At 35.4% G+C, this 26,103-nt stretch overlaps 1 protein-coding gene and 1 pseudogene across 6 annotated transcripts; one reads left to right on the top strand and one right to left on the bottom strand.

The window, feature by feature from the left end:
* The first annotated feature begins 7,039 nt into the window (after positions 1-7,039).
* LOC132641154 (uncharacterized) lies at positions 7,040-14,646 on the top strand. Of its 6 annotated transcripts, XM_060358044.1 has the most exons (16): positions 7,042-7,321; positions 10,376-10,425; positions 10,521-10,595; positions 10,685-10,808; positions 10,893-11,057; positions 12,053-12,157; positions 12,265-12,348; positions 12,452-12,567; positions 12,667-12,768; positions 12,851-12,964; positions 13,091-13,147; positions 13,224-13,290; positions 13,383-13,436; positions 13,503-13,577; positions 13,779-13,814; positions 14,275-14,646. In XM_060358044.1, the coding sequence occupies exons 3-16, from the start codon at positions 10,576-10,578 to the stop codon at positions 14,404-14,406; spliced, it is 1,251 nt and encodes a 416-aa protein (XP_060214027.1). In that variant the 5' UTR covers positions 7,042-7,321; positions 10,376-10,425; positions 10,521-10,575; the 3' UTR covers positions 14,407-14,646. The 6 variants fall into 6 exon arrangements, with proteins under 6 accessions (XP_060214031.1, XP_060214027.1, XP_060214026.1 ...); XM_060358043.1 differs by lacking the exon at positions 10,376-10,425; XM_060358045.1 differs by lacking the exon at positions 10,376-10,425 and having other exon boundaries at positions 7,043-7,321; positions 10,697-10,808.
* Positions 14,647-15,229: 583 nt separating this feature from the next.
* LOC132639637 (uncharacterized mitochondrial protein AtMg00810-like) lies at positions 15,230-18,476 on the bottom strand (annotated as a pseudogene).
* Positions 18,477-26,103: the final 7,627 nt, after the last annotated feature.

The raw sequence follows: 26,103 nt of genomic DNA, 5'->3' as shown, positions 1-26,103 counted from the left end.
AGTCAAGAAGCTTCATGCAGTTAGAATCATGGGCTCCATCATCCCTTTTTTCTTTTGCAGGTTTATGAGGGAGTGCAAATTGTCTCGATATCATACCAAGAAGATGCAAGAGATGGTCGTTCGATTGGCGAGGAACTACTTCGTGTGTTCCCTGTCGTGGCTCGGCGAGAAAAAGGCTTGGAGTGACCGTATTATATCTTCGAAGAGTGAGCAACCATATTCCATAATTGGAGACACATCGACCGTATTCCATCATTGGCGGCACATCGACCGTATCCCATCGTTGGAGACATATCTCACGTCGACTGTATTTCATCTTTGGCGAGCTAGCATATGGCGCATCTCCTCAAATATTTCTTGATGTAGGAGCGATGAAATCATAAGATGCTTGTTTTTAAAAATTTAGATATTGAAGGGCCGCAACATATAAAAAATCTACATCAAATTACTTAAGCACAAGCCAGAATAAATTTTTGAAGTTGAACAAAACATCTGCCGTTCTGATTTTTCAGATTTGACTGCTATCGCCGAAAAATTAATATCCCGAACTTGGAGCATCTGAATTGTTAGCCGTCTATGCCTGTGGAAACTAAACTCAGAGATCTGTAACTTATATTAATCTCGTAGTAGAAATCCTTCCAGATTTGCCACAGTAATTTCTTAAAGTTGGTCTAGACGTTTGTCATGTTTCCGTTTCAGCTTTGCGCACCCTCGCTGAAAAATTCATATCCAGAGCCAGGAGTGTCCGAATTGCATTTCTCTTGATGGAACAGAATCAGTACTCAATGATTTACAATATGTCAAAATTTTAGATCATAATTCCTTCCATACTAATCAGAATTAACTTCTTAAATTGATTTCTAACTTGTCGATTTCACAGCTTTGTGCAGTCTAGCCGAAAAATTCATATCCAGAGCTTGGAGTGTTTGAATTGCGAAACGTCTGTCCCATCGGAAGCCAAACTCAGAGATCTGCAACTTGTATAAATTTTTAGCAGAAATGGTTCATGATTTGCCGCAGCAATTTCATGAAGTTGGTCCATACGTCTGCCATATCGCTTGCTTTTAAGCTTGTGCACTTGTTCCGTAAAATTCATAACTTGAGCTTAGAGATTTTGAATTATGCACCGCTTGATCCTCCGAAGCTCAAAATATAGGTGCTACAACTATGCGGCTGATGGAGACACAATTCACATTAGATTCGACTTCACAAACTTTTTGTAGTGACGTCACCATTTGAAGAAATAATGCTCACTTGATAAAGGCACTTAAGACGAGTTGACTTGTATAGGATGATGTACTTATAGTTTCATCCCGTTTTTTGGAATCATTGATGTACCAAAATCCTTCGGAATTGAGGCAATAAAATATCTTTTACCTTTTGATGCAATTTGTCTTCTTTTCTTTCGCAATGTATGTCTTTGTATTTGAAAGAATTAATGTGATGCCCCCAGCTTTAATTTTGGTGACCACATCATGCCATGCCTTCTTTTTGATGAACTTATGCGACTGAACTTAGATATAACTCTAAGCGCCTACGTACCTCGTTGAAGAGGATCAAGTCATAACGTAGTTCAGAAAGAGTGAGTTTTTTTTTTTTAATGTCCTAACTTTTTCCTAGGTCGCCTCATTTGTTGTCTTCGACCTAGCAGACATTCTCTTTTATTGCGCCATACATAGTTTAAACTCATGTGGGCCAGGATTATTCAACTTTGAAGATTTAGCTCGTTTTCATGGAGCTTTTGCAGCTTCAAGACTATGCTCGATTTTGAAGAGCTTTGTAACTTGAGAATTTAGCTCAAATTTGAATAGCTTTGCAACTTGAAGATTTGGCTCAAATTTGAAGAGCTTTGCAACTTCAAGATTCGGCTAAAATTTGGAGAGCTTTGCAACTTGAAGATTTGGCTTGTATTCGAAGATCTTCGCCACTTGAAGACTCGGGTCGTATTTGAAGAGTTTTGCAACTTGAAGATTCGGCTGAAATTTGAAGAGCTTTGCAACTTGAATATTTGGCTCGTATTTGAAGATCTTCACAACTTGAAGACTCGGCTCGTATTTGAAGAGCTCCAAAACTTGAAGATTTGGCTCATCTTTGAACAACTCAGTGACTTGAACATTTAGCTAGAATTGAAGAGCTTTGAAACTTTAAGACTTGGCCTGAATGTGAGGAGCTCGAAAACTTGAAGATTTGGCTTATATTTGAACAACTCAGTGACTTGAACATTTAGCTAGAATTTGAAGAGCTTTGAAACTTGAAGACTTGGCTTGAATTTGAGGAGCGTCACAACTTGTGGATTTAGCTCGAATTTGAGGAGCTTCTTGATATGAAGGTTTAACTTGAATTTAAAGAGCTTCACGACTGTAGATTTAGCTCGAATTTGATGAGCTTTACAACTTGAGGATTTAGCCTGAGTTTGAAGGCTTGTGACATACAGTTTAGACTCTTGTGTTAAGGAGTATTTCAACTTACAGTTTATGCTCATGCATCAAGGAGTATTTCAACTTGCAGTTTAGGCTCTTGAGTCGAGGAGCGTTTCAACTTGCAGTTTAGGCTCTTGTGTCGAGGAGCATTTCAACTTTGCAGTTAGGCTCATGCGTCAAGGAGCGTTTCAACTTGCTGTTTAGGCTCTTGCGTCGAGGAGCGTTTCAACTTGCAGTTTAGGCTCTTGCGTCGAGGAGCGTTTCAACTTGCAGTTTAGGCTCTTGTGTCGAGGAGCGTGCGTTGAGGAACGTTTCAACTTGCAGTTTAGGCTCTTGCATTGAGGAGCGTTTCAACTTGCAGTTTAGGCTCTTGCGTTGAGGAGCGTTTCAACTTGCAGTTTAGGCTCTTGCGTTGAGGAGCGCTGTAACATACATGGACTCTTCTATTTCATCTTCGGATTCAAACTTTCCCCCACTATGGAAGTCTTCTATATCTTCATCTTCGTGAGGCTCACGGACAGGCAACAATTGATCTCCACTTGTATCAATGCTTAATTCCATATCATGCGCACGAATTGCCAACTCTTCAAATGTTTTGGGCTTTATTCCTTGCAAGATGTAACGAAGACCCCAATGCATACCTTGGATGCACATTTCGATCCCAGAAGTTTCATTAAGGCGATCTTTGCAGTTAAGGCTCAAGCTCCTCCAGTGATTGATGAAGTCAACAACTTTCTCACCCTTTGTCTGGCGGGAATTTGTAAGCTCTATCATGCTCACAACGCGCCTTGTGCTGTAGAAGCGGTTAAGAAATTCTTGCTCTAGTTGCTCCCACCTATCAATAGAACTAGGTTCGAGGTCTATGTACCAATCAAAGGCATTCCCTTTGAGGGATCGAACAAATTGCTTGACAAGGTAATCACCATATGTTCCAACATTATTGCAAGTTTCAACAAAGTGTGCTATGTGTTGTTTCAGATTCCCTTTGCCGTCGAATTGCTGCAACTTAGGAGGTTGATAGCCAGCAGGCATCTTCAACTTATCAATCCTTCGCGTATAAGGCTTTGCATATGTAAGATAAGATTTGGGTGCGGGCTCAAATTTATCCTTAATAGCCTCCATGATGAAGTCCTTCAACTGGCCAGCGGGAATCAGACCTTTGGCGGGGACTTGGACCTTCTTGATCGTTGTTGCTTGTTTTGCGGAGGACTCTTCTTCCTCTTGTGTTTCATGAAGCTTTACATGTACTTGGGTAGATTCTCCTTCGGCCATGCCTTCCAATTTATTTGTTAACTTGGTGATTTTAGCATCGTGGTCTTTAACATACTTTGATAGTCCTTCAACTGCTTTCGTCAAATTTTCAAGCTGTTCTTCTACGGTTGAAGCATTAGTCATCATTGCATGCACCACTATCATAGGTGATGGAGAAGAACATGGATTTTTGCGAACATATAATGCGAACATGTTATGCGGAGTAGATCCAGTGCTTAAGACACCATCATCGGCTTGTGTGAAGGATTTCTTGGACTTAGATAAACTAAGTTGGGCAAGAACCCTCTAGACCATTTTGGCGACATCCTTCCCTTTTTCTTTGGTGTTTGCGGGAGATCTCACTCCTTTTGAAGAAGAACCAAAGACGACAGCAGATTCAGACTGTGCTTGCAGAGCTAGTTCTCCTAGCAATTTGACGGGTCCGATGCTCCCCTTAGTAACATCTAGGATGTTTTCCACAGCAACGGAGAATTTGGATTCAATAGTTTTTGCGGATGCGGCTTTCGAGTTGACTTTCTTGGAAGTCATCTTGGTAGTTTTGAACTTCAATTGTTGGAGAGAAGAGATAAGAGGTAAAGATGGTCCCACTGGGCGTGCCAAATTTGTAACGACTAATCTTTCGTTCCTGAAAATAATAATCAAGACAAGAAAAATAGCGACAAAGAATAATATTTGATTTCAAGAATTTGTGCGGGGGTTATAATCTTTATGAAATCTTAAATAAAAAGATGTAATCCTCTGATTCTTCTCCTCACTATACGGCCGTCAATCAAGGGCTTTGCTTGTTCTTGAATGGACGAATTACTTGTTGTTGAGACTTCACTACGATTGCGGAGCCGAGCTTTAATCACAAACGTAGAGGTATGGAAACTTGCGGCTCACCACTTGGAGCGAAGACTTCTTAGTATGCGGAAGACTTGCGGCTGAGAGCTTCCCTATATGTCTTTCCTTTTATCCCTTTTGGCTTTGTGAAGACCCCTATTTATAGTTGCAGGGGAGAGCTAGGGTTTGTATATGATTAGCTGAACCATGTCATTTGAACACTTGGCGACATTTGATTGGTTCTTCTATTGACTTGACATGCTGCGTCACTTATGCACGTGGCATGATTTTATTGGTCCTTGACTAGACTTGGCGCGCCACGTTATTTGACACGTGGCATGGACCTTGGGCTAATAGAGTGGGCTCATCATGTGAAGACCAACTCAATGTACTAACCCAAATAAAATTGGATTTTACTTTAAATCCACGTCTTGGATTAAATAATTTGATCTTGATTTGGACTTGATATTCTATGAACTTAGGAATTTATCCAAATTTAATATGGATTTTAATTCCACAAAATTCTTATGTCTACAAAAATATTTGCTTTAGTACTATTGACTTACTATTTCACATTGCATGCCATTTATTTTTCACTTACAATTGATAGAATTATTGTCAAACATTTGAATAATGTTATGGCATTATATTCATAAATATTATTTTTTGTCAAATATCCAATCCCATGATGTTCTCACACAAAAGGTATGCTTTTAAGTTTTATAATCAATTAAAATTAAAATATTATTGATTTGAAATTATATATCAATAATTTTTTATAATATTAATTACAAATATATGATTATTAATTAATATATTTTCAAGAAACAATGTATTATTAAATAACTAATTTAATATCATTTATATATGCACATATGTTTTAAATATCAATTTTAAAATTTTTATAAGTAAATTTTATTTTTAAATTAAACTAATTGTGTAATTACACATGTATAACCAAACAACATGCTTATAATTACATTGTAATTACATTATGACAAACAAATAGGTCGTTATAATTACAATACTGTATAATTACTAGACTGAGTAATTACACCAATTCCAATTACCAATGGCTTTCCAAACAGGCTCTTAGTATAATTGTGATTCACATTGTTTATGTTGTGCTACGGAAGTAAATATCCATGTTAGACATGTATTTTCTTAATTCAAAGGAACAACAGCCTAAATTATCGGGAGTCAATATTTTAGTGCGGAAATCCCGGATGAAAGGAACCCTAAGAACGCTTTATAACTGTGTGGCTAGGTTAGTTGATTAAAAAGTGACAAAATCTGGACTTGAAATTGGACAGGTGTGGCAAATCTAAAGGTCTCCAACTCTCCATGTGGAGGTAATTTGTACAGGAGAGGAGAGACCTTTATACAGGAAAAAAAACAAAGGAGTAGATAAAATCAACGAGAAAAGGCCATAAATAGTCCCTTATCTATGGAAGTATGTCTAAAATAGTCCCTTAACTATATATTTATCAATTTTAGTTCTTTAACTATCCAAAAATTTATCAAATTTGGACTCCATTTTTTTTATACAAACAGCGTACAAACTCATAAACCTTCGTGAGATTAATTATTAAACCATTCCTGAGATCTATATTTCTCTCTCCCTGCTTCTTTTTCCTCAAGTTCCTCTTGTTAAAAAAAAAAAAAAGCATCCTGGCACTGGTGTCCCTCTCGAGTCTCTAAAATTCGAAAAGATAAATTCAGGCACAAAATTTCTGTAACAATTCTTCTCAAACACTACTAAAAAACTGGTAAAAACCGAAGGAAAAAAATCGATGGAAAAAACCGACGGAAAGATCGACAGATTCTGTCGGTTTTTTCAATAATTTTTTTTTTTTAAAGAAAACCGACGGACTGCGTCGATTATTTTTTGCACAAAAATGCCTAAAAAATATAATTATTTGTTATATTATTTTCTAAAATAAATTGATGGAGTCCGTCATTTTTTTTTTTTTTTTTTTATAAAATCCAATGGAGACGGAGTCCGTCGGTTTTTAGAGCGAAAAAACAATATAAATTAAATCAATGTAAGTATATGAACAAAAAATAATAGTGGTCTAGTGGTAAAACCCTTTAATGCCAAGGAACATATCCGGGTTTGACTCCTAGTTCCTACATTTCATTCTTTAATTTAAAAAAAAAAAAAACTGACGTGAGACCGTTAGTTTTTTTTTTTAGCAAAACGACTGACTAGGTTAATTTTAACCGACACAGTCCGTCGGTTACGAAACGCGAGAGAGAACTTGAGGAAAAAAGTTGAGGTTAAAGAATGAACTTGAGGAAAAAGAAGCAGGGAGAGAGAAATATAGGTCTGAGGAATGGTTTAATGATTAATCTCACGAAGGTTTATGAGTTTGTACGCTGTTTGTATAAAAAAATAGATGAAGACCAAATTTGATAAGTTTTTGAATAGTTAAAGAACTAAAATCGATAAATATATAGTTAAGGGACCATTTTAGACCTCTCCCAACTGATAATGGACTGGCCTTTTCTCTAAAATCAACTTTACCTTTCTCCGCGTCTACTTTTCCACTCTCTCTCTTTCTCTCTCTATATCATTAGCACAGTTTTGTGCTTACTACTTCACGATTTTTCTTCTCCCTTTCACAGTTTTTCTTGCTTCTATTTGGTTCTTTTTACCTATTTATAGATGCCCAAAAGGTTAATATTAGCTGACAGGTGTTCTAGTAGCTAATAAGAGTTCCTTTTCCCCCTGGAAACCACTCTGGGAAATGAAGACAATCATGTGGAATTTCAACTTAAACCCAAGTTCTTTCTTCCCTCAAAAGGTAGTTCCTCATAAAATCTGTTATTTTGTTTATTTCCACATTATATTTTTTTGCATTTGTTAGTGACATGCTGGACTCTATCAAGGACTTAGAGGAGTATGGATTTGATCTAGTGCCCGTTAAACGTCATTTGAACGGTACAGAGAACCAATTCTATGTACCTAAGTTCAATTGTTTGTTGCTCAAGTTGGGCAATGTTTTAACGGAAAAGGGTCATATATACCCCTGTACTACCCAAAAATTGTTCTACCTATCCTCCTTTATACTATTCGATGATATCTACCGCTATCTTTTGCCTTTTTTTTATATTTGTGCCCCTCCATTTAACGACCCCTTCAATGTATAAGTGCATAAAAGTGAGTTCACTAGTACTTAGTTTTTTAATTAATTAAGATAAATAAGGGCCATATATTTAAATATCTCTACAACTCTAAAGTTACTCAAAGTACTTAATTAAAAACAATAAAGGACAAAAGACATACATAAATTTTTCTACATCTATCAGTAAATGTTTAAATTTTTCTTTATTAATAATAATAATTGTAGCCCTTCAATTCTCTTCCTTGGATAGATAAGGAGGGAGGGATAACTTTTGGTTTTTTCATGTCACGTTAAAGAGTTCAACACTGATCTTTTCGTACCGTTAAAGATTTGAACAATGATAAATATTATTTTTCTATCTTTTAAAAAAAATACTCATCCCGTTTCAATTTATATGACCCTTTTCGGAGTATAAGAGTCAAACTTTATAACTTTGATTATAAATTTTGACATAGATTTATCAAGTTTATAGTAATAAAATTTATATATTTAGAAATTACATAAAAAGTACTTTAAGCTATGATAATTTATAATTCAAATAATTTAAAAAAATATAAGAAAATGTAATCAAAGAACCATCTCGTAGACTCTCCAAATAGTAATAGATTCATATAAATTGAAACAGAGGGAGTATAAATTTCAATGTTACAAATCTAATTTTTCAAAAAAAAAAAAAAGAGGTTCTCTAATTCTTTTAGATCACTTATTGTTATGATTTTCGTAATCGAAGCAAAAATATTCATCTAACTATGAACATCTTTTATAGCTTATTTATTGTGGTTAGATTATTATATTATTATAATTGTTAGTCATTAACTGCACAGTATATTGCCGCTCTGAATTCGTTTGCTTTATATTGTCATGACAAATAATTATAATAATTAAGCTAATTATTTCACATTTCTATAGCTTTAAATAAACATATTCATTTAGCTACAAGATTTTATTTTAAATTAATTTAACCTCGCTAAAATTTACTATCGCTATAATAAATTCGAACACGTGGTAAAAACTAACGATTAACTAATTCTTTTTATCATAACAGTAAATTCATGGCTATAGTATTTAGTAATGACAAAAAAGTCGCAGTTACATACCCAACTATTGCCACGATTTTCTGTAAGTTGAAATGAAAATATTTACTTAGTTATTACATCTTTTTCGGCTAAATACATAAGTGGTACCCTAAGGCCTAAACTTGCTTGATACTTATTATTATGACACGTGAGCTAGGATCGGGGACATCTACATTAATCAAGAAGTGTATTTATTAAACACGAAAAATTGACATGACAAAATAAATGGTCTTCACTACCCTTTGGAGTAAATGAGCCTTAAACAACAGTATTTTTTTTTTTTTTAAAACTTACTATTGTTATTGTTCTTCCGTTTACAAGTAGGTATAATCTAATCATTAAAAAGAAAATATTTTTAACTTTTAGTGGAAAAAAAATAAAGAGTTTCAATCCAAAAAGAAGACACTTTTTCCCCACCCCTGCAAGTCGCTTCTCAAAATTCCCCTCTTCATGAAACCATTGCACTCATACATATACTATCGTTCACACACATTCTGCAATTGGACTTTTCTTGTTTTTTCTCCTCTTTTGATTCTTTACTTTCAACTATTTCTTTCGTCCCAAAATAAATGTTACCTTATTAAAAAAAAAAAAATCCTGAAATAAGGTCACCTCTAATTCAAGATAAAAATTGGCATGTATTTTCAACTATGCCTTTAACGTTAAAGAGGTAGTCCTCTTTAATATTGTTCAATTCTCGAAAAACATCTACATAGTTTAGTAACTCCACGTTGTATTTATTAATGTTTGAGTATGATTTTTTCTAAGGGTATACTTATTTTGAGACTGAGGGAGTAGTTCATTTTCTATTCCACACTTATATTTATAGTTCTTTAAGTTCTATTTTTCTTCTTTAATGGAATTCCAGTGGAATTTTCAAAATCGAGTTTGGGAAGAAGACGAAAGGAGGCGGGCAGGAGGGAGATCCTTTTTTTTTTTTTTTTACTTTTTCTTTTGAAATGTTATTTATTTTTGGATTAGTTAAATAGGCTTACAGTAATTTTTTTTTCTTTTTACTCAAAATTCATTTTTAACAATTTTGGTCCCAAGTGCCACGTGTCATATTTTCATTCGTCCATCTGCCACAACGCGGTGTGAGTTACCCACTACTTTTTAAAAAAAAAAAAATATCATTTTGCGTTTAATAGGTACACATATTTTAAGATTGAAATATCTTATAGGAAAGTATGGAACAAGTTTAGGAGCCGCTTATGTATTCTTATTATTATTACATAATTATTGTGGCTAAAATTTAGTTACTGCTACAGTAACTTTAATTGCTATGGCAGTTAGCAAACAACAGAAAAAAAAGAAGAATTAGTTTTGACAATTTAACTTTACATACTAGCCACAATTTTTAAATTCGAAACTGAGATTTAGTAGGAATATACGCATAATATTGGAATGAGATTTAGTAGGAATATATGCATAATATTTTAGTGAGAATCAAGCAGTTGATATTAGCGTAGTGCTTGATCTATGGGGAGAGGGGTTGTTTAAGTTACAATAATGTAAAAGGGTTAATCTTTGTGTGTGTTTATGGTTATATTTGTTTAGCTGGCAAGAGTATTTTTATTTTTTGGCTATGTGCTTTTGTGACTTGTGTTGATGGGAACTTGCAATGACAATTAAATATGTTTGCTTGTGGATTGTAAAGTTAAATGAGGCACCCTAGTGTGCTATGAGATACTAAGAGCTTGAGGCAAGGTAATTAATTTCTAATTTGAAGCCAAGTCTTCATGTCATTGTTATGTTCTCTCCCCACTGAAAGATGGTTGCTAATAAACTTACTTGAGGTGCAGTAAAGCTTCTTCGCCTACTTTGGTTGTACTTATCAATTCAGATATTGTATTTAACATGAAGGACCATGGACGCAGGTTCGTTAAATTGCAGCTTTTCTTGTGATCATACCAAGTTTGTGATGATGTTGTTTTCTGTTCCATAGTAATTTGTTTAACTCTTGAAGCATGTTCTGCAGTTACAGTTACTTAAAGTCGGCTGAAACTATGAGGCTTATTGTCTCCATAGGTTGTGGATTCATGTTTGGCTTATTCATTGGAATTTCATTCCCTACTAGCTCATTAACCAAGGTATGGATAATGCCCTCCATTCTCATACAAACATATAATTTCATATGTACAATAAAACAAGTTCTTTTGGTTTCAATTTGGCAGCTAAATATAACAGCCAGTTTTGTAAGCAGCTTTCCAATTGGCAGAGACAGAAATAATATTGTTTCATCCCAAAATCATACAGATTCATCGATCAAAAATCAGAATGCTACAAATCAATTGAAGGTCTTTCCTTCCTTCCTTGCTTGCAAAAAATTTGATTTAAAGGTCAAGATAATTTTGAGCTTTGGCAAACAGTCGGATTATTATTTTCCTGCAATTGCTTTTCTTGCACGCCTTCTTTCTGCAGTTCTTCCAGAAGTAATAATCTTATAGAAATGTTAACTCATTATGTACTTGAGTGTGAAATATAGCAAGGAGAAGAGGATCTCTTTAAGTAAATGAAAATGTAAAGCTCAGATACTCACTACTCCTGTGTATCACTAAACATAGACAATACTGGAGTTTCTAATCTTGAAATGTGTAGACACTTGTGCAAACACCTATCCTTAATGCGATATGCATCCTTCCAAGAATACAAAAGGAACTTATTCTTGCTATTTACCATCAACACATGACACAAAGTATGCACATTGACTGACAGATGCTTTTCAATAGATCCGTGCTGGAGCTGAATATATGGAGCCCGTTTGGATTGGCTTATAAGTTGCTTATAAGCTGTTTTCAGCTTTTTTGAGTGTTTGGCTGACCAGCTTAAAGTCATTTTGTGCTTAAAATAAGCTCAAAAAAATAATTGGGCCCATTTGACTTAGCTTATCTAAAGTAGCTTATAAGCCAAAAAAAATAAGTTAGACTACCCCAACTTATTTTTTTTATAAGCTGTTTGCAGCTTATAGGCATAAGCCCATCCAAACAGGCTCATGGTCATCAGCAGTATTTTTTTTTTTTTTATAACCAAGAAATTCCCGAGGGCCGGTGGCACTCGGTTCAACCAATGATGTGCGCCTAACCCACATCATGCACTACATTGTTAGAGAGAGACCAAAGGCCTGAGGGCGGTCATAAACGTTCCAAATTCTAGCCTATCCTTCGTAGGAACTGATAATAATCTTCCAACTTTTTTTTTTCAATGTAACTTTTAAGTTGCACTCGCGATAGATGCTTTTGCATCATGTTTAGGTAAACAGCAGACAAATGTTTGAGATTATACAAGCTAAGATAAAATCACATTTTTATCTGATACTCATCCTTGTTCTGACCAGATTTGGGTCCCATCAAACCCAAGAGGGGCAGAAAGATTACCTCCAGATCTCGTTTCTTCTGAGTCCGACTACTATCTCCGGAGATTATGGGGAAATCCCAGTGAGGTAAGTGTTCTGTTTCAATTTGCAAACCTTAAGAATGAAGACATTTACTTAAAAAATCCAGAACAAAAATTGGGAAGAGGCAACTTCTTATCATATTTTATCTGCAGGACCCAGAAGGCAAGCCAAAGTATCTGGTGACATTTACCGTTGGTGTTAAGCAGAAGCATAACATTGATGCTGCTGTAAAGAAGGTATATCATTTTTTTGCCAATATAGGTCCCTCCTGCTCTCTCTCTCTCTCTATATATATATATATTCGCAATCTGCCTCGTCCTGACCATTTTCCTTGTGCAGTTCTCAAACGACTTCACAATTCTTCTTTTTCACTATGATGGTCAGACAACTGAATGGGATGAATTCGAGTGGTCAAAACGAGCCATCCACGTGAGTGCTCGGAAACAAACAAAATGGTAAGTAATATGATTAAAGTAGTTTTGGATTGGAATTCTGATCAGCTTTAAGTGGTTCTTTAAACCACGTTAGTGACAAGAACCTTACCTCTTTATAAGGTGGTACGCGAAAAGGTTTCTGCATCCAGACATTGTTGCCGCATATGACTATATTTTTATCTGGGATGAAGACCTAGGAGTTGAGCATTTTGATGCCACGGAGTAAGTATTCTGTAGTTTCCTGTGATTAACAGCTGATTAGATCCATATCTTAGTCTTTCTGAATTTGTCCGTCCAAATCCAGGTACATTAAACTTGTCAAGAAGCATGGTTTCGAGATTTCACAGCCAGGTTTGGATCCGAGGAAAGGAACAACATGGCCAATGACAATTAGAAGAGATGATGGTGAAGTTCACACGTAAGAGCCAGGAACCCCATGATGTTATTTATGCACGAGTCCTCTTTCGCTCTCATCCTTTTAATTATCTACTTCTTGACATTCTCACTCTGTTTATTCTTCCTTTTTCTTTATTTATCTGATCAGGTTTACAACGGAGTACCCAGGCGGGTGCTCAGACCCCCATTTGCCTCCTTGTGCAGCGTATGAATAGTTCTCCTGTTTGTATTTTGTTTCAGTTGTTAAGTTGGTCCTTACCACATCTCTTCTCTGTTTTCAGATTCGTAGAGATCATGGCTCCCGTCTTTTCCCGAGATGCATGGCGTTGTGTGTGGCATATGATTCAGGTATCTTTTAAAAACCTTGCACATTAAACATGGAGAAGGTCGTAGACTTTGTGCTTTGTTGAGATTGACTTTGTTTGTTTTGTCACTTGTAGAATGACTTGATCCACGGTTGGGGACTTGACTTTGCGCTTCATAAATGCGTCGAGGTAAGTTCAGCTTATCAATGAATTCCAAATTATTTGAAGGCACTGAGTGTACATTCTCTTTTGAAGCCTGCTCATGAGAAAATTGGAGTTGTAGATGCTCAATGGATTATGCATCAAACTGTCCCTTCCCTTAAAAATGAGGTAACAAATGAAGTAAATGTTGCCAACTATTGATATGTAATATGTTAATTGGTAAAAGTGGATCCAATACTCGCTTTTGTGTAACTTGATATTGGAAAACATTGAAAAGCATGACGAACTTAAAAACTTGATATTGGAAAACATTGAAAAGCATGACAAACTTAAAGAGACCTTTAATCATTTCCTCATCCGTCTATACAGGGGCAAGCAAAAGACGGGAAGGCTGCATGGCGAGGGGTAAGAAATTCTCTGTTACTTTGTCATATAGTAACGCTACTTAACAATCCCCCCCCCCCCCCCCCCCCCCCCCCCCGGTACACACACCCAGTTTCTCTAAGAAAATTTGAGTAGGAAACCCGGGGAGGGGGGAGTTGTAATTGGAAGAACCTGCCAAAGATATTCTGCAAATGCTGTGTCACCTTAAAGAACAGTTGCCAAAGATATACTGCACATGGTCCTTAACCTTATATTTCCTTTGAAACAAAATATATAATACCAGATGACAGAAAGATATACTACTAGACATTCTTCTTTGAACACTTCTGAATATAGTTTTTAGTAGCATTAATTCCATTGACTGTTCACATTTTGCCTTTATAATATGTCTGTTTAGCTACTTGTGTTTCATCCTTTTCCACTTTATAACTTGAAGCAGGTGAATTAATGTGATTAATTGAGCTTGTGTTTGTTGTGGCAGGTGAGAGAGAGATGTGAAAAGGAATGGAAAATGTTTCACAATAGGGCAGAAGATGCAGAGAAAGCCTATTACAAGTCAAATGGAATTGATCCTTCCAATTTCACTTACAGGTCAAATGGAATTGATCCTTGAATTTTGCATCTCATTATAAGTCAAAATGGTCAAGTTGATAATATTCAGTCTTGGCAAATTTGCCTATAGTAGTCATATTTGTTAAGAGACATCAATTTTTCTGAAGTGAAGAATATAATAGAGCTTCTTCAATAGAGTATACATGATTACAAATGTACTTATCTAAATAAATTTAAGAAAACATTGGTGATATTACCAGTCATTAATTAATGGTGTACTATTTATAATTCTCTACAAGCATATTACATAGGGTTTTCAATGAATAAAGGCTAAGAAAAAAGGGTTCAAGTTAATGCCCCATTTTTAGTGAGCAATCCAAGTAATTTGTGGTGGTTAATTTCTAGCCTCCATCCAAATTGAAGAGATTTGAAACTGAGAAATCCTCAACTCCTACCTCACATTCATGGCGTACTTCCCCCCCCTTAAAATATTCTTTTACCAGACAATGTTTTTAAAGTGAATAGTGGCCGACGTAGAGTTTAACATTATTACCTTATGATTTGAGCTATATTAATGTCACTCGATGGGTCAATTCCAAATTAGATATGTTCGAAACAGAGAAAGAAAATAAGAGAGCGTCCGGGAATGAATGTTTCTGTTTATTACATGAATATAAGAGACTACATCTTTATTATACACAAGAAAGTAATTTTAGAATATTCTACAATTAAGGTCTAAATGTATTCTACCATATTTAGAATATCTATACGATATTTACCATATTTTAACATCCCCTCAAACTCAAGATGGTTTAAAACAAACCCGATTGAGTTTGGCCACCAGAACTTGGAAAATTCTAGAAAGATGAGGCTTGGTGAAAATGTCAGTTGGTTGATCGAATGACACCAATATCAATGTGTTGACGAGTAAAATGACAATTAATCTTAATATGCTTTGTACGCTCATGAAATACATCATTATGAGCAATTTGAATGGCACTGTGATTATCACAGTAAAGAATAGTGGTAGAAGATTGAGGAGCATTCATGCCGGCGAATAACCAACAAAGCCATAATATCTCAGCAGTAGTGTCAGTAAGTGCTTGATATTCTGATTCGGTGCTTGATCGGGATGCTAGAGTTTATTTCTTGCTTCTCCACGATATAAGAGAATCTTCTAGAAAAATACAAAAACTAGTAGTAGAACGTCTATCAATGGAATCATGCTCCCAATCAGCATCGACGTATACTTGTAATTCAAGATAAGAATTAGCTGAAAAATGAAGTCCACAGAAAAGAGTGCCCTTGTCATAACGAAGAATGCGAAGTCCAACAACTTAATGAGTAGAACGAGATGTGGCCATGAATTGACTAACTATGTGAACTACATAAGAAATATATGGACGATTAACAGTCATATAGATAAGACGACCACTAAGTGTTCGATAAAGAGTGGCATTAGACAATAAAGTACCATCAGTAGGACAAAACCCCACATTAGGCTCAAGAGGTGTGCTCTTTGTTTTATCATCGCTAATACCCACTTTTAATAACAAATCAGAAGCATACTTAACTTGAGATAGACAAATCCCATGATCAAAGCTGAGAATTTCGAGGCCCGAGAAATAATTGAGAGTACCCAAATCCTTCATCTCAAAATTGGTACTTAAAAAATCTTTAATCTCTGAAATGCCAGCAGTATCGTCACCAGTGATAATCATATCATCCACATAAAGAAGCAAAAGAACAATGCCTTGTGTTGTCTCGCATACAAAAAGAGCAATATCACGTGGGCTAGAAGAGAATCCCAGTTCTCAATGTAGAACTAAACTTGGCATACCAAGCTCGTGGAGCTTGTTTCAAACCATACAATGCACGACTAAGACGACAGACTTATAAGGAGGATAACTGTATCCCGACAGTGGTTTCATATAAACCTCCTCTTCCAAATCTCCATTAAGAAAAACATTTTTCACATCCACTTGAGAAAGTCTCCACCGTTTAGTTGCTGCAATAGCAAGAAGGTTATGGACAGAGATATCTCATAATCAATTCCATACTCTTGAATGAATCCTCTAGCAACCAATCGAGCCTTGATCTTTCAAAAAAGCCATCAGATCGTGTCTTAATCTTGTAAATCCACTTGCAATCAACAAGAGTCTTATCAGAAGGCGGGTCAACTAAATCTCAAGTATGAGTCTTTTCAAAGGCCTGCAATTCGTCTTTCATAGTTTGCTACCAATAATGATCAGTAGATGCCTTTTTGTATATACAAAGCTCATGTAAATTAATCATGGTACAATAACAATGGTAATCACGAAGAAGATTAGGAGATTTTCTCTCTTTCTGGACATTTAGAACAAGATACTGTGTTATCAGGAAGAAAGAGAAGATGAGGGCACCTCAGTATCAGTACTCATATCAAGTGTGAGACTTTCAATTGGAGATTAATCACGAGAAGTGAATGTTGTACTATTGTCATGAACTGTACCATCAAATGTGGTTTCATCAAAGGAAATGGTTGAACCGTGGGGTGCAATGTCTAACTCGCCAGATGAAACTATATCTAGATCACTTGAAAGAGCTCAATAGAAGGATTGGAAAAGAATGACACTCGATGGGGTAGACTTAAACTTTGATTGTAAGAAAAATTTAATATGTTTCCAAAAGACAACATGATGAGAAATACGAATAAGATTTGACACAGGATCCCAACAGCGATAACCTTTATGTTCTATCCCATATCCAAGAAAGTAACAAACTCGAGCACAAGGTTCTAATTTTGTGTATTCATGGGGTTAAAAAGAACAAAAAAAGCACAACCAAACTCTTTGAGTAATGTGTAGTCAGGAGCTACCTTATAAAGTCGTTCATGAGGAGACATGTTTCCAAGAACAGACGATTAGAGTCTGTTGATAGTAAATTCAGACAAGAATTTTCAAAAGCTTAGAATCACGATATTCCATAACATTTTCATCATGAAGAACTTTGATAATTTTACCAAATTGAATTTTATATCATATTGGCAAAATTAATCTAGATTTGGGATAATTCTGAATGTTTTTTCATAAGATATATTTATGTCAATAGAGAAAAATCATTGATAAAATGACAAAGTATCGTGAATCAATCATGCTTGGTACATGACAAGGCCTCCGAACATCAGAATGGATTAGATCAAAAGTAGACTATAAAATAGAAGTATTATTATTAAAAGCTACAGTAAGTTTTTTGGCCTGTTTACATGCAATACAATATAAACATTTCACATTAACATGACCTAACATCCAACTGTAAATTCAAGGGCAAAGTTTACTCAAAGAACAATGACAAAGACGCTGATGCCACAAAGATAGAAGAAAACTAGAAGAAACAACATATAATTGAGACATATGAGATGATTGAGGAATGTGCAGATTGGTGAGTTCAAACACACGCCCAACTTTACGGCCTCTCTCAATGATTTTTCTGTCTGAGGGTCCTGCCCTTAACAAGCACGAGAAGAAAAATTTACATCATATCCAGAATCACACAATTGTCCAACACAGAAAAGACTAAAATTTAATTTGGGAATAAGAAAAGATTAGGCAAAGAAAAAATTGATGAATAAATAGATACTTTATGACTAACATTCATATTGGATTCATCAACAGAATGAATATAAGATGGGCTGGAAAGAGTAGCCAGAGAAGAGAAAATCTTGGAAGAGTATGTCATGTGATTATAACATGCTAAATCATAGTACCAAGATGAATTACTTGAGAGAGTAACTAAGGCTGCAAGGGTATTATCAGTTGAAGAGAGGAGTTAACTGAGGAGAGATTGAAGGTCAGCTGATGTGGCGACTGATGAAGTTCCATAATTGTTGGCTACTGTAAGTACTGAATTTGAAGGATGATTCAAATGAGATTGATTTTTGTCCCGAGGACAAGTAGGACAACTCTCAATCAAGTGATCTTACTTTTTACAATACCGACACATTGGAGGATAATTCCTAGAGATATGACCTTTTTTCTTACATTTATTGCATTCAGTAGTTGGATAATCATGTAAAAAATGATCAGTTCGACAACAATTGCGACATAATATTCCACCAATTTTATTAGTGACTGCAAAAACTGGATCATCCATTGGTGACAAAAGGCTCAAATGAGGTTCTTCATATTTAAGGCGAGAAATAGCATCTTAAGAGTAGGCAAAGGTTGCTGGATAAGAAATGTAGCCCGAGTTGGTTCATAATCATCAGTAAGAGCCATCAAAAATTGAATCAATTTGTCATTATTGTGGTAAGCTAAGCATTTGGCAGCATCATCAGAATTTTTCAGTGTAGGTTTGGAAAAGGTCAATCGAATCCAAATGAATTTCATCTTAGAGAGGAATTCATAAACAGGTTCCCTTTTTTCTTGTTTCAGACTAGCTATCTCCTTCATCAGTTAAAAATGATGAGAAATATCAGAAATAGTATATCGCTGAGAGAGGTTATCCCATACCTTTTTTGCGGTGCCAAACTGTCCAAATTTGAGATGAATACTTAGAACATAAGTGTTCTGAATTCATGTAATAATCTAATGATTTTGGCTAGCCCAATCCTCCAAAACTGTCAATAAACTTCTCATCGATTTAAGTCTCACCTTGCTTTGGACAGGTTGAATTACCAGTGACATATCACTACAACTTTCTCCCTTTTAGAAACTATGTATTGCCTCAAACCAATGACGATAGTTAGATCCATTGAGAATAATAGAAATTAAGGCTGGCATAAATATCGAAAATCAAAAAATCAGATCGAACCGAATTAATTCGGTTTTTTGATTTTCGGTTCGGTTACGATTCTTTTTTTTTTTTTAAAAAAATTCAGTGTTCGGTTATGGGTTACCGGTTCTTCGGTACTTCGGTTTAAACGAACATTTAATATATGAATACAAAAAAATTATAACTTAGAGTTCACTTGCTCTTAGGCCCAAATTAGAATTATCCAACCCAAGGTCCAAGCCCATAGGGGAATGGTTGCCCGGGTTTCTCGGCCTGGAAGTCGTTTTCCATCAGACGGCTTTTCCTGTATAGGAATAAACTTTTTTAGGTCTTGCTCTACTAAAGTAGTCGGCCTAACCTTCGGTTCCCGTAACCAAGTTTTTCTTTCTCACTTCTTATGTACTTATCCAGACCCTAATTTCATTACACCAGCCGTCCAGCTCTAAGCCTCTAACCCCTAATTTTATTTCAGATTTTCAGTTCCTCACTTCCTCTCCTCACACCAGCAGCGGCGACTTCACTTTCTTAGTTTCTGTTGACACCTAATTTTGGCCATCCAATAAGTTTGTTTAATTACCCGAGATTCTTGGATCTCAAACGGAGTAAAATATGTATAAATCAAAATGATTTTGATAATATTTTTCCATTTTATTTGGCAAAAAATAACTTTAGATATATATTGTAAGTCATTTAAACATAATTTACGTATTGTACTATTAATATCAAAGTACTTGTCACGATTAATCAGAAAATAACTCAAAAAAATTATTCAATTAATTGTTTAAATTATCAAGTGTCAAGTTGACAAAATATTTTACTCCATTAATTTTCAAGAAATCGGATTAATTAAATAAATAATCATTTTACCTCTCAATTTCAATTTTTTTGCATAATCATAGCTTGCATTTATAATTTAAAATTAATCATGGTTAATTAGATGCTTCACTGTGGTTATATTTGAAAATTGTTTGTTATGTGGATAAACAGGGCTGCAATTGAACTAATCAATTATTTGTCAAATATGATCATAATTGAAATAGCCAATTACATGGTTTAAGCCAATTAAGGCTATATTTTCAATAATGGTCCTTTATATGTGGCCGTATTTTAAAATAGGAATTAATCAGTTAATTAGTTGCAATTTGGCCATAATTGAAATGTTTAATTAATGAACAACTTTTAATTTTGGCTATTTGTTAAATTATATGTTTTGTCCATTTTACATATATTCATATGTATAAGGGTGTCTACACGTATATACATGTATATCACGTATACGTGTGTATATATGGGTCATTTTTCACCTTATCCTCTCTTTAAATGACCGAGCCCAGTCCAAGAAGGGCCATACTAGGCCCAATATCACGTTAAATTTACCAATCGACCTTTTCAGGTCTTTATTTGTTGAAGGAGGGTTTCAAAGAACGAAAACCTAGCCGTCGAGGCTCCTCTCTCTCTCTCTTCGTCATCAAATCGACGAAAATGGCAAAAACATAGAGCAATTCGCCTTTTGCAGACTTTGTATGGTCATTTGGAGAAGGAGCATTCAATGCTCCGTCCTTACTCCACCATATATCAACCCAAACACACTATTAACCCTCTTTCTCTCTCTTTTTCTTTTCTGCAAAACATTTAATGGAATTTGTCTCATCGAGACCCAAAAGTTATGACTCTCATTGGTTTACATTGATTCGCATGGATTCAAGAGGAATCCTTTTGAAATTTTGTTTATCCTACATCGATTCACAATTAGAAAATTGGGGTTTTTGGGTTCTATATAAAGAACCCCACCCTTCACACACACATACACACACACACACACCGAATATCACATATTCATCACCTAAAGCTCGAAACTAGGGTTTTAAATGAAGTGACCGACTAGAATTGGACATTTCAACTTAAATCTGTGTTTTCGAGATAATGTCTAAAATTTTCTTTTTGTTTTGTGGCTGAGTATTGGGGTTAAGGAGCAAGGGATCTCCAAGTATAATCTCGACATTTGCATGCACACAAAAAAGATAATTTTCTCTCCTTTTATTTATTTTTTAGCAGTTCTTTTATTTTTGCTTTATTATGTGTTTATATGACTTGTGTTTTGTTAGTTTATTCTAAGTCTTGATTAGTTAGCTATGTATGTATGCTTAGTTTAGTTTAGTATTTCCGTAAGTATGCTAATACATGTTTAACACAGTTTAGTTTAGATTAGTTCTGTGTTGATTATCTAGAATAGTTTAGGTTGGTTATTGTATATCAAGTAATGTGCCTATAGACTCTGCTTAACTTAATTAACTGCCTAATCATGTGATTTGTTTAGAAATTTGCTAGTCCATTAGCACGTTTGACTGAACTAATGTTCAACGATGTGTTTGAAGAGGTTCTTATCATCTCTAATGTCTGTTTGTATTGACCTGATTATATGTTAGTATTCTAGTTGTAAATTCTGGAAGTTCAAGTTGATTAGCATAAATTATGTAGTTGTGGCCTACTAGTTTTGATTATTAGCGGAGGTTTATATTATGATGCTCTGTTGAATGGGATTGATTTGTTGGAATTTAATTCAATTATCATGTTGATAGTCTCTGTGTTTCGCTTAAAATCATATAATAGACTAAGTATGTGTGAAGGTGAATAGATTATGAGTCTTGTGTATTAAACATGCCTAGTTGATTGCACTGTTCAAGCATGTACTTTTTCTTAACTTAACTAATCTTATTAGAAACCTATTCACACACTTAGGGAAAAATATGTCTAAACTAATCAAGGTATGAGGGATGAGGGGAAACTTTATATATATTCTGTGTAGTCTATATGTTGGTGATCAGCTACAGATTCAGAAATATTTGGAAATGCTTGTCTTGCTGGGTTCCTCAACTGTTTTCATTTCCTGTTGAGTGTGTAGTTTGCTTGTTCAATGGTGTCTTGGATTAACTCTAGTTTGATCGTTGGTGCATGCACATGATATATGTTCACAATAGGTCAATACTTAGATTGCATAGTCGCCTGCTTAGATTTAAGTTAGTCATTTATCATTTTGTTTTGTCTATCCTGTCCTATTATGAGATTAGTGGTAGCTTATCATGTTTGGCATCAAGATACAAATGGGGTGTAGATGTTTCATATAGGATTTGACTTCTAAAATGCCTAATCCTTAAAGTTGGCAAATGTTTAGTGCTTTCACTAATCTAGTTGCATAAGTAGCATGTTCAGACAACCTATTTGTCACGTGATTTGCTCCTAACTGGTTTTTCCTTAACTATTCATGAGAAGTATACCTAACATAAATGCTTAAATAGGTTTAAGTTAGTTGTGTAGAGTCTCCACATGTTTATCCAACTTGAAATAGTATTTGAAACTTCAGCGTGACCTTTTGGGCTTGCGTTCATTTAATTCAATGTAGAAACTGTCTTGAGTTGCTTAGTATAGAATCAGCATGTCTTGTATCTTATTTTGGTCAGTCGTGCCCCTTTGTGCCTATGTTTTTCCTAATAATGGAATATAGAGTCTCTATGACAGTCCCACCATAATGATCCTCCTAAAAATATGTCAAAGTGCATATCTGTATAAGATGAGAGTCATGTTTTTGCATTTGGGAAGTGAATCATAGAAACTGAAGCATGACACGTATTTAGTGGAATGCTTGTCTATCTGAGAATTGTCTTTATGTGATTCATAGGACTAAATTAGTGCACAACTAATTATGATCCATTTTCATGCCTTCCCTCTCCCCTTTGTTTGAATAAATTAGCTTTGCATGTTGTTATGTGATGACTTAAGTTAAGTTTGGGTTTGTTCAACCACAAACTTGTGTAACCCCTCTCGCTTTTTCTTTTTGTCATGTCTATAACACTGTTAAGTAATAAGATATATTGTTATATGCGGGATATATAGGGTATATCAGCCTATATATCCCTGGTGTATATAGAAAGGTGTACTTTGTATATCAACAGGTTAGATTCTCTAATGGCATGTTGTGGTGACAAAATTTTGGGCCTAGTTTACCATCTGTTTTACTTGTTTGGACTTGCTATTCTATGTTGCTGCCAAAACGGGCTTGTCCCAGCCTTGTTTAAATTTTGAGCCTACGACTTTTTGATACCTTGTGTGTTTGTTTCGGCCATTGTTTCATCAGGCTTGTTTGGGTAAATTATAGTGCTTATATTCTATGGATGTGTGTGTGTATATATATATATATATATGTGTGTGTGTGTGTGTGTGTGTGAGATTGTATTTTCCACTTAAGCTCTTATTAATTGATGTCACAACCCAAAATCGTGTGTGTGTGATTGTATTTTCCACTTAAGCTCTTATTAATTGATGTCACGACCCAAAATCGCTTAATCGTGCGGGCACCAACCATTTCCCACCTTGGTAGGCGAACCCTTCCCTTACCCAACATGCAATCTATCAATGTGGAAGAACAATGTAATAATAATAAATCTCAAGATCAATTAAAAGAGAATAAGTGCGGAATACATTTTCTACCCAAAGCATCTGGTCTAAGTCAGCACAAGAGCTACTAATAAACACATAGGTCTGAATATAAACAAGAACTATTTGAATGTTGCCATACAAGGCTCATAACATCAAAAGGAATGCTGTTTGGAAATAGATGATAAGTATATGAAGAATGGAAACTCGGGCGGCAGATCTAGTAATAACTCACTTTGTGTCTCCAACAACATCGTCTTGGGAAACACTCTTGAGGATTAGAAATAGAACATGCAACAGACTCTGCACTCAAAAGAAGAGTAAAACAACAGTAGCATCAGTACAAACAACAAGTACTGAGTAAGCATCATAGGTCGACTAAGATTAGTTCACAAATATAAGCATAAAATCAACAAGATAAGCATAGGCACATAGTACCCAAACCAAGGTCATAAAATATCCCATAACTGAATCACAACCTAAGATGAAACTTTTAAACCACGAGTCTATCGAATCTCAATAATCTCAAACGATAATCACAAAACCAAGTTCTGAACCTTGGCAAAGTCACTACTCTGCAATCTAACCCAGTCCATAATCCAATCTATGCCACCACAATGATACAAACAGACTATACCAAAATAGACGTGAAGAGCCATATGATGATGCAGAATAAAATGCAATATTGTGCAATGCAATGCAGTGGCCAAATACCTCAAACCTGTACACACATGCTAAAGGCATTGTTCACTCAATAGTCATGACCCATGGGGGACCCGTAAAGTCCATGTACCCCTTGCTCCGGAATATACCTCGGATCACGAGTCCACTTGCTCCGGAACAGACCTCGGATAACGAGTTCACAAATAGGCCACATCCTCACCTCCTATCAGATGTGCCTTATATACATATATTGTATGCAAGATGAGTATTCAAAATATGGTTCAAGTCTAGAACCCCAATATGAGACACTAACTCAAAGGTAAGCATGATAAATCAATGAAATCAAATGCCAATGAAAATATGAGTCACAATTTCATAAGCCATATCAGGACTTAGATAAATCAATTCAACCATAGAATGAATCATACAAACCATCTCAATCAACATAAAGAGTCTATGACACCCTTTACTTCCAAATATAACAAGTACACCTCACAACTAAGTCTTGTGTCACAAAGTATTCCATTTTCTCATGTATCATCATCAGTATCAAGTTATAATTCGATAACAATATACATATGAAATGAGAATGTATGCCATGCATGATATCATCATAATTATATGACACGATTCAGGCCTAATCTCATTATCCTTCCTTTCTCCGATGATAAATGACACAACAAGAGATGAATGAGTGCAACATGTATCACAATACAACAATTAAGGCAACAAGCCTAATCACAATAACCGGGCAACAAGCCACAATCAACCAACCTAATAGAATACCATCCCAAATCACCACAGTACGAATACAAATACACCATCAATGCGTAAATAACAGCGACATGCCCACATAGTCGGAAGTCATACCAACCTAGGTAATATCCAACCAGACTTCATGTCTAAAGACCTAATCATGCTCTCTCCAGTCAATTCTACACAATATATATATTTCGCTAATCAAAGTTTAACTAAAGTAAGTTGTAACCTACCTCGAATGCAGAACAGGAGCCACAAACTACTCCACACGAGCCTTCTATTTCCAAAGCGCCTCAGAACGATGATAGTCTAATAAATAACATCTCAAGTAAGTAAATGACCACGACAACCAACTAATCGAACAAGAAATCAATTCGATAAAGGTTACTCAAAATACTCAAAATACCCCTAACGAGTCATGAGGGTAAAACGAGAAATTAAAGGTGAAATTACCTTACCCATAGTCCTAACAATCATAATCCTTAAATTCATGGGTTTCTAATCACATTAGACCCTTCAAGTTCATTAATTAGTCAAAATCTCCAAATTTGGGTGAAACCCTAAGTCTCATAATTAGATTCTTGGACTATCAAGCAATTCAATCCTAGAATGTGTTAATCTATACTTCCTAGATGATATAAACAATAAGTTAATCAACAATAATAAATTTATACTAAGGGTCTCATGATTAGGAGCCTAGGTCTTATCACCCACCACTCTAGGACCTTAAACCACCATGAAAACTCAAAGAAGAAAGGCAAATAAGCAAGATAATGGGTTGGAACTTACCCCCAAAGATGATACCACCAAGTTTCTTCAATATTCGTGTCATGACCCAACCCGTCGTGATGGCACTCACACTAACCCCCTGGTGGGCGAACCATCCCCACACATGCTAAAGACATTTTTGGTACAATAGTCATGACCTGCAGGGGACCCATGGTGTTCATGTACCACTCACTTTGGAACTGACCTCAGATCATGAGTTTATAACTAGGCCACATCCTCACCCCCAGTCAAATGTGCCTTAAACATGTCACGAACCAAATAGCCGTGAGTGGCACCCACACTAATTCACCTAGTGGGTGAACCAATCCCCTTAACCAGTCATCATCTAGCCAATCTATTTTAACACATTCAAGGATACAATGAT

This window comes from Lycium barbarum, chromosome 5 (genome assembly GCF_019175385.1).
Source record: "Lycium barbarum isolate Lr01 chromosome 5, ASM1917538v2, whole genome shotgun sequence".
Taxonomy (NCBI): Eukaryota; Viridiplantae; Streptophyta; class Magnoliopsida; order Solanales; family Solanaceae; genus Lycium; species Lycium barbarum.
This window is presented reverse-complemented; position numbering and strand designations above follow the sequence as displayed.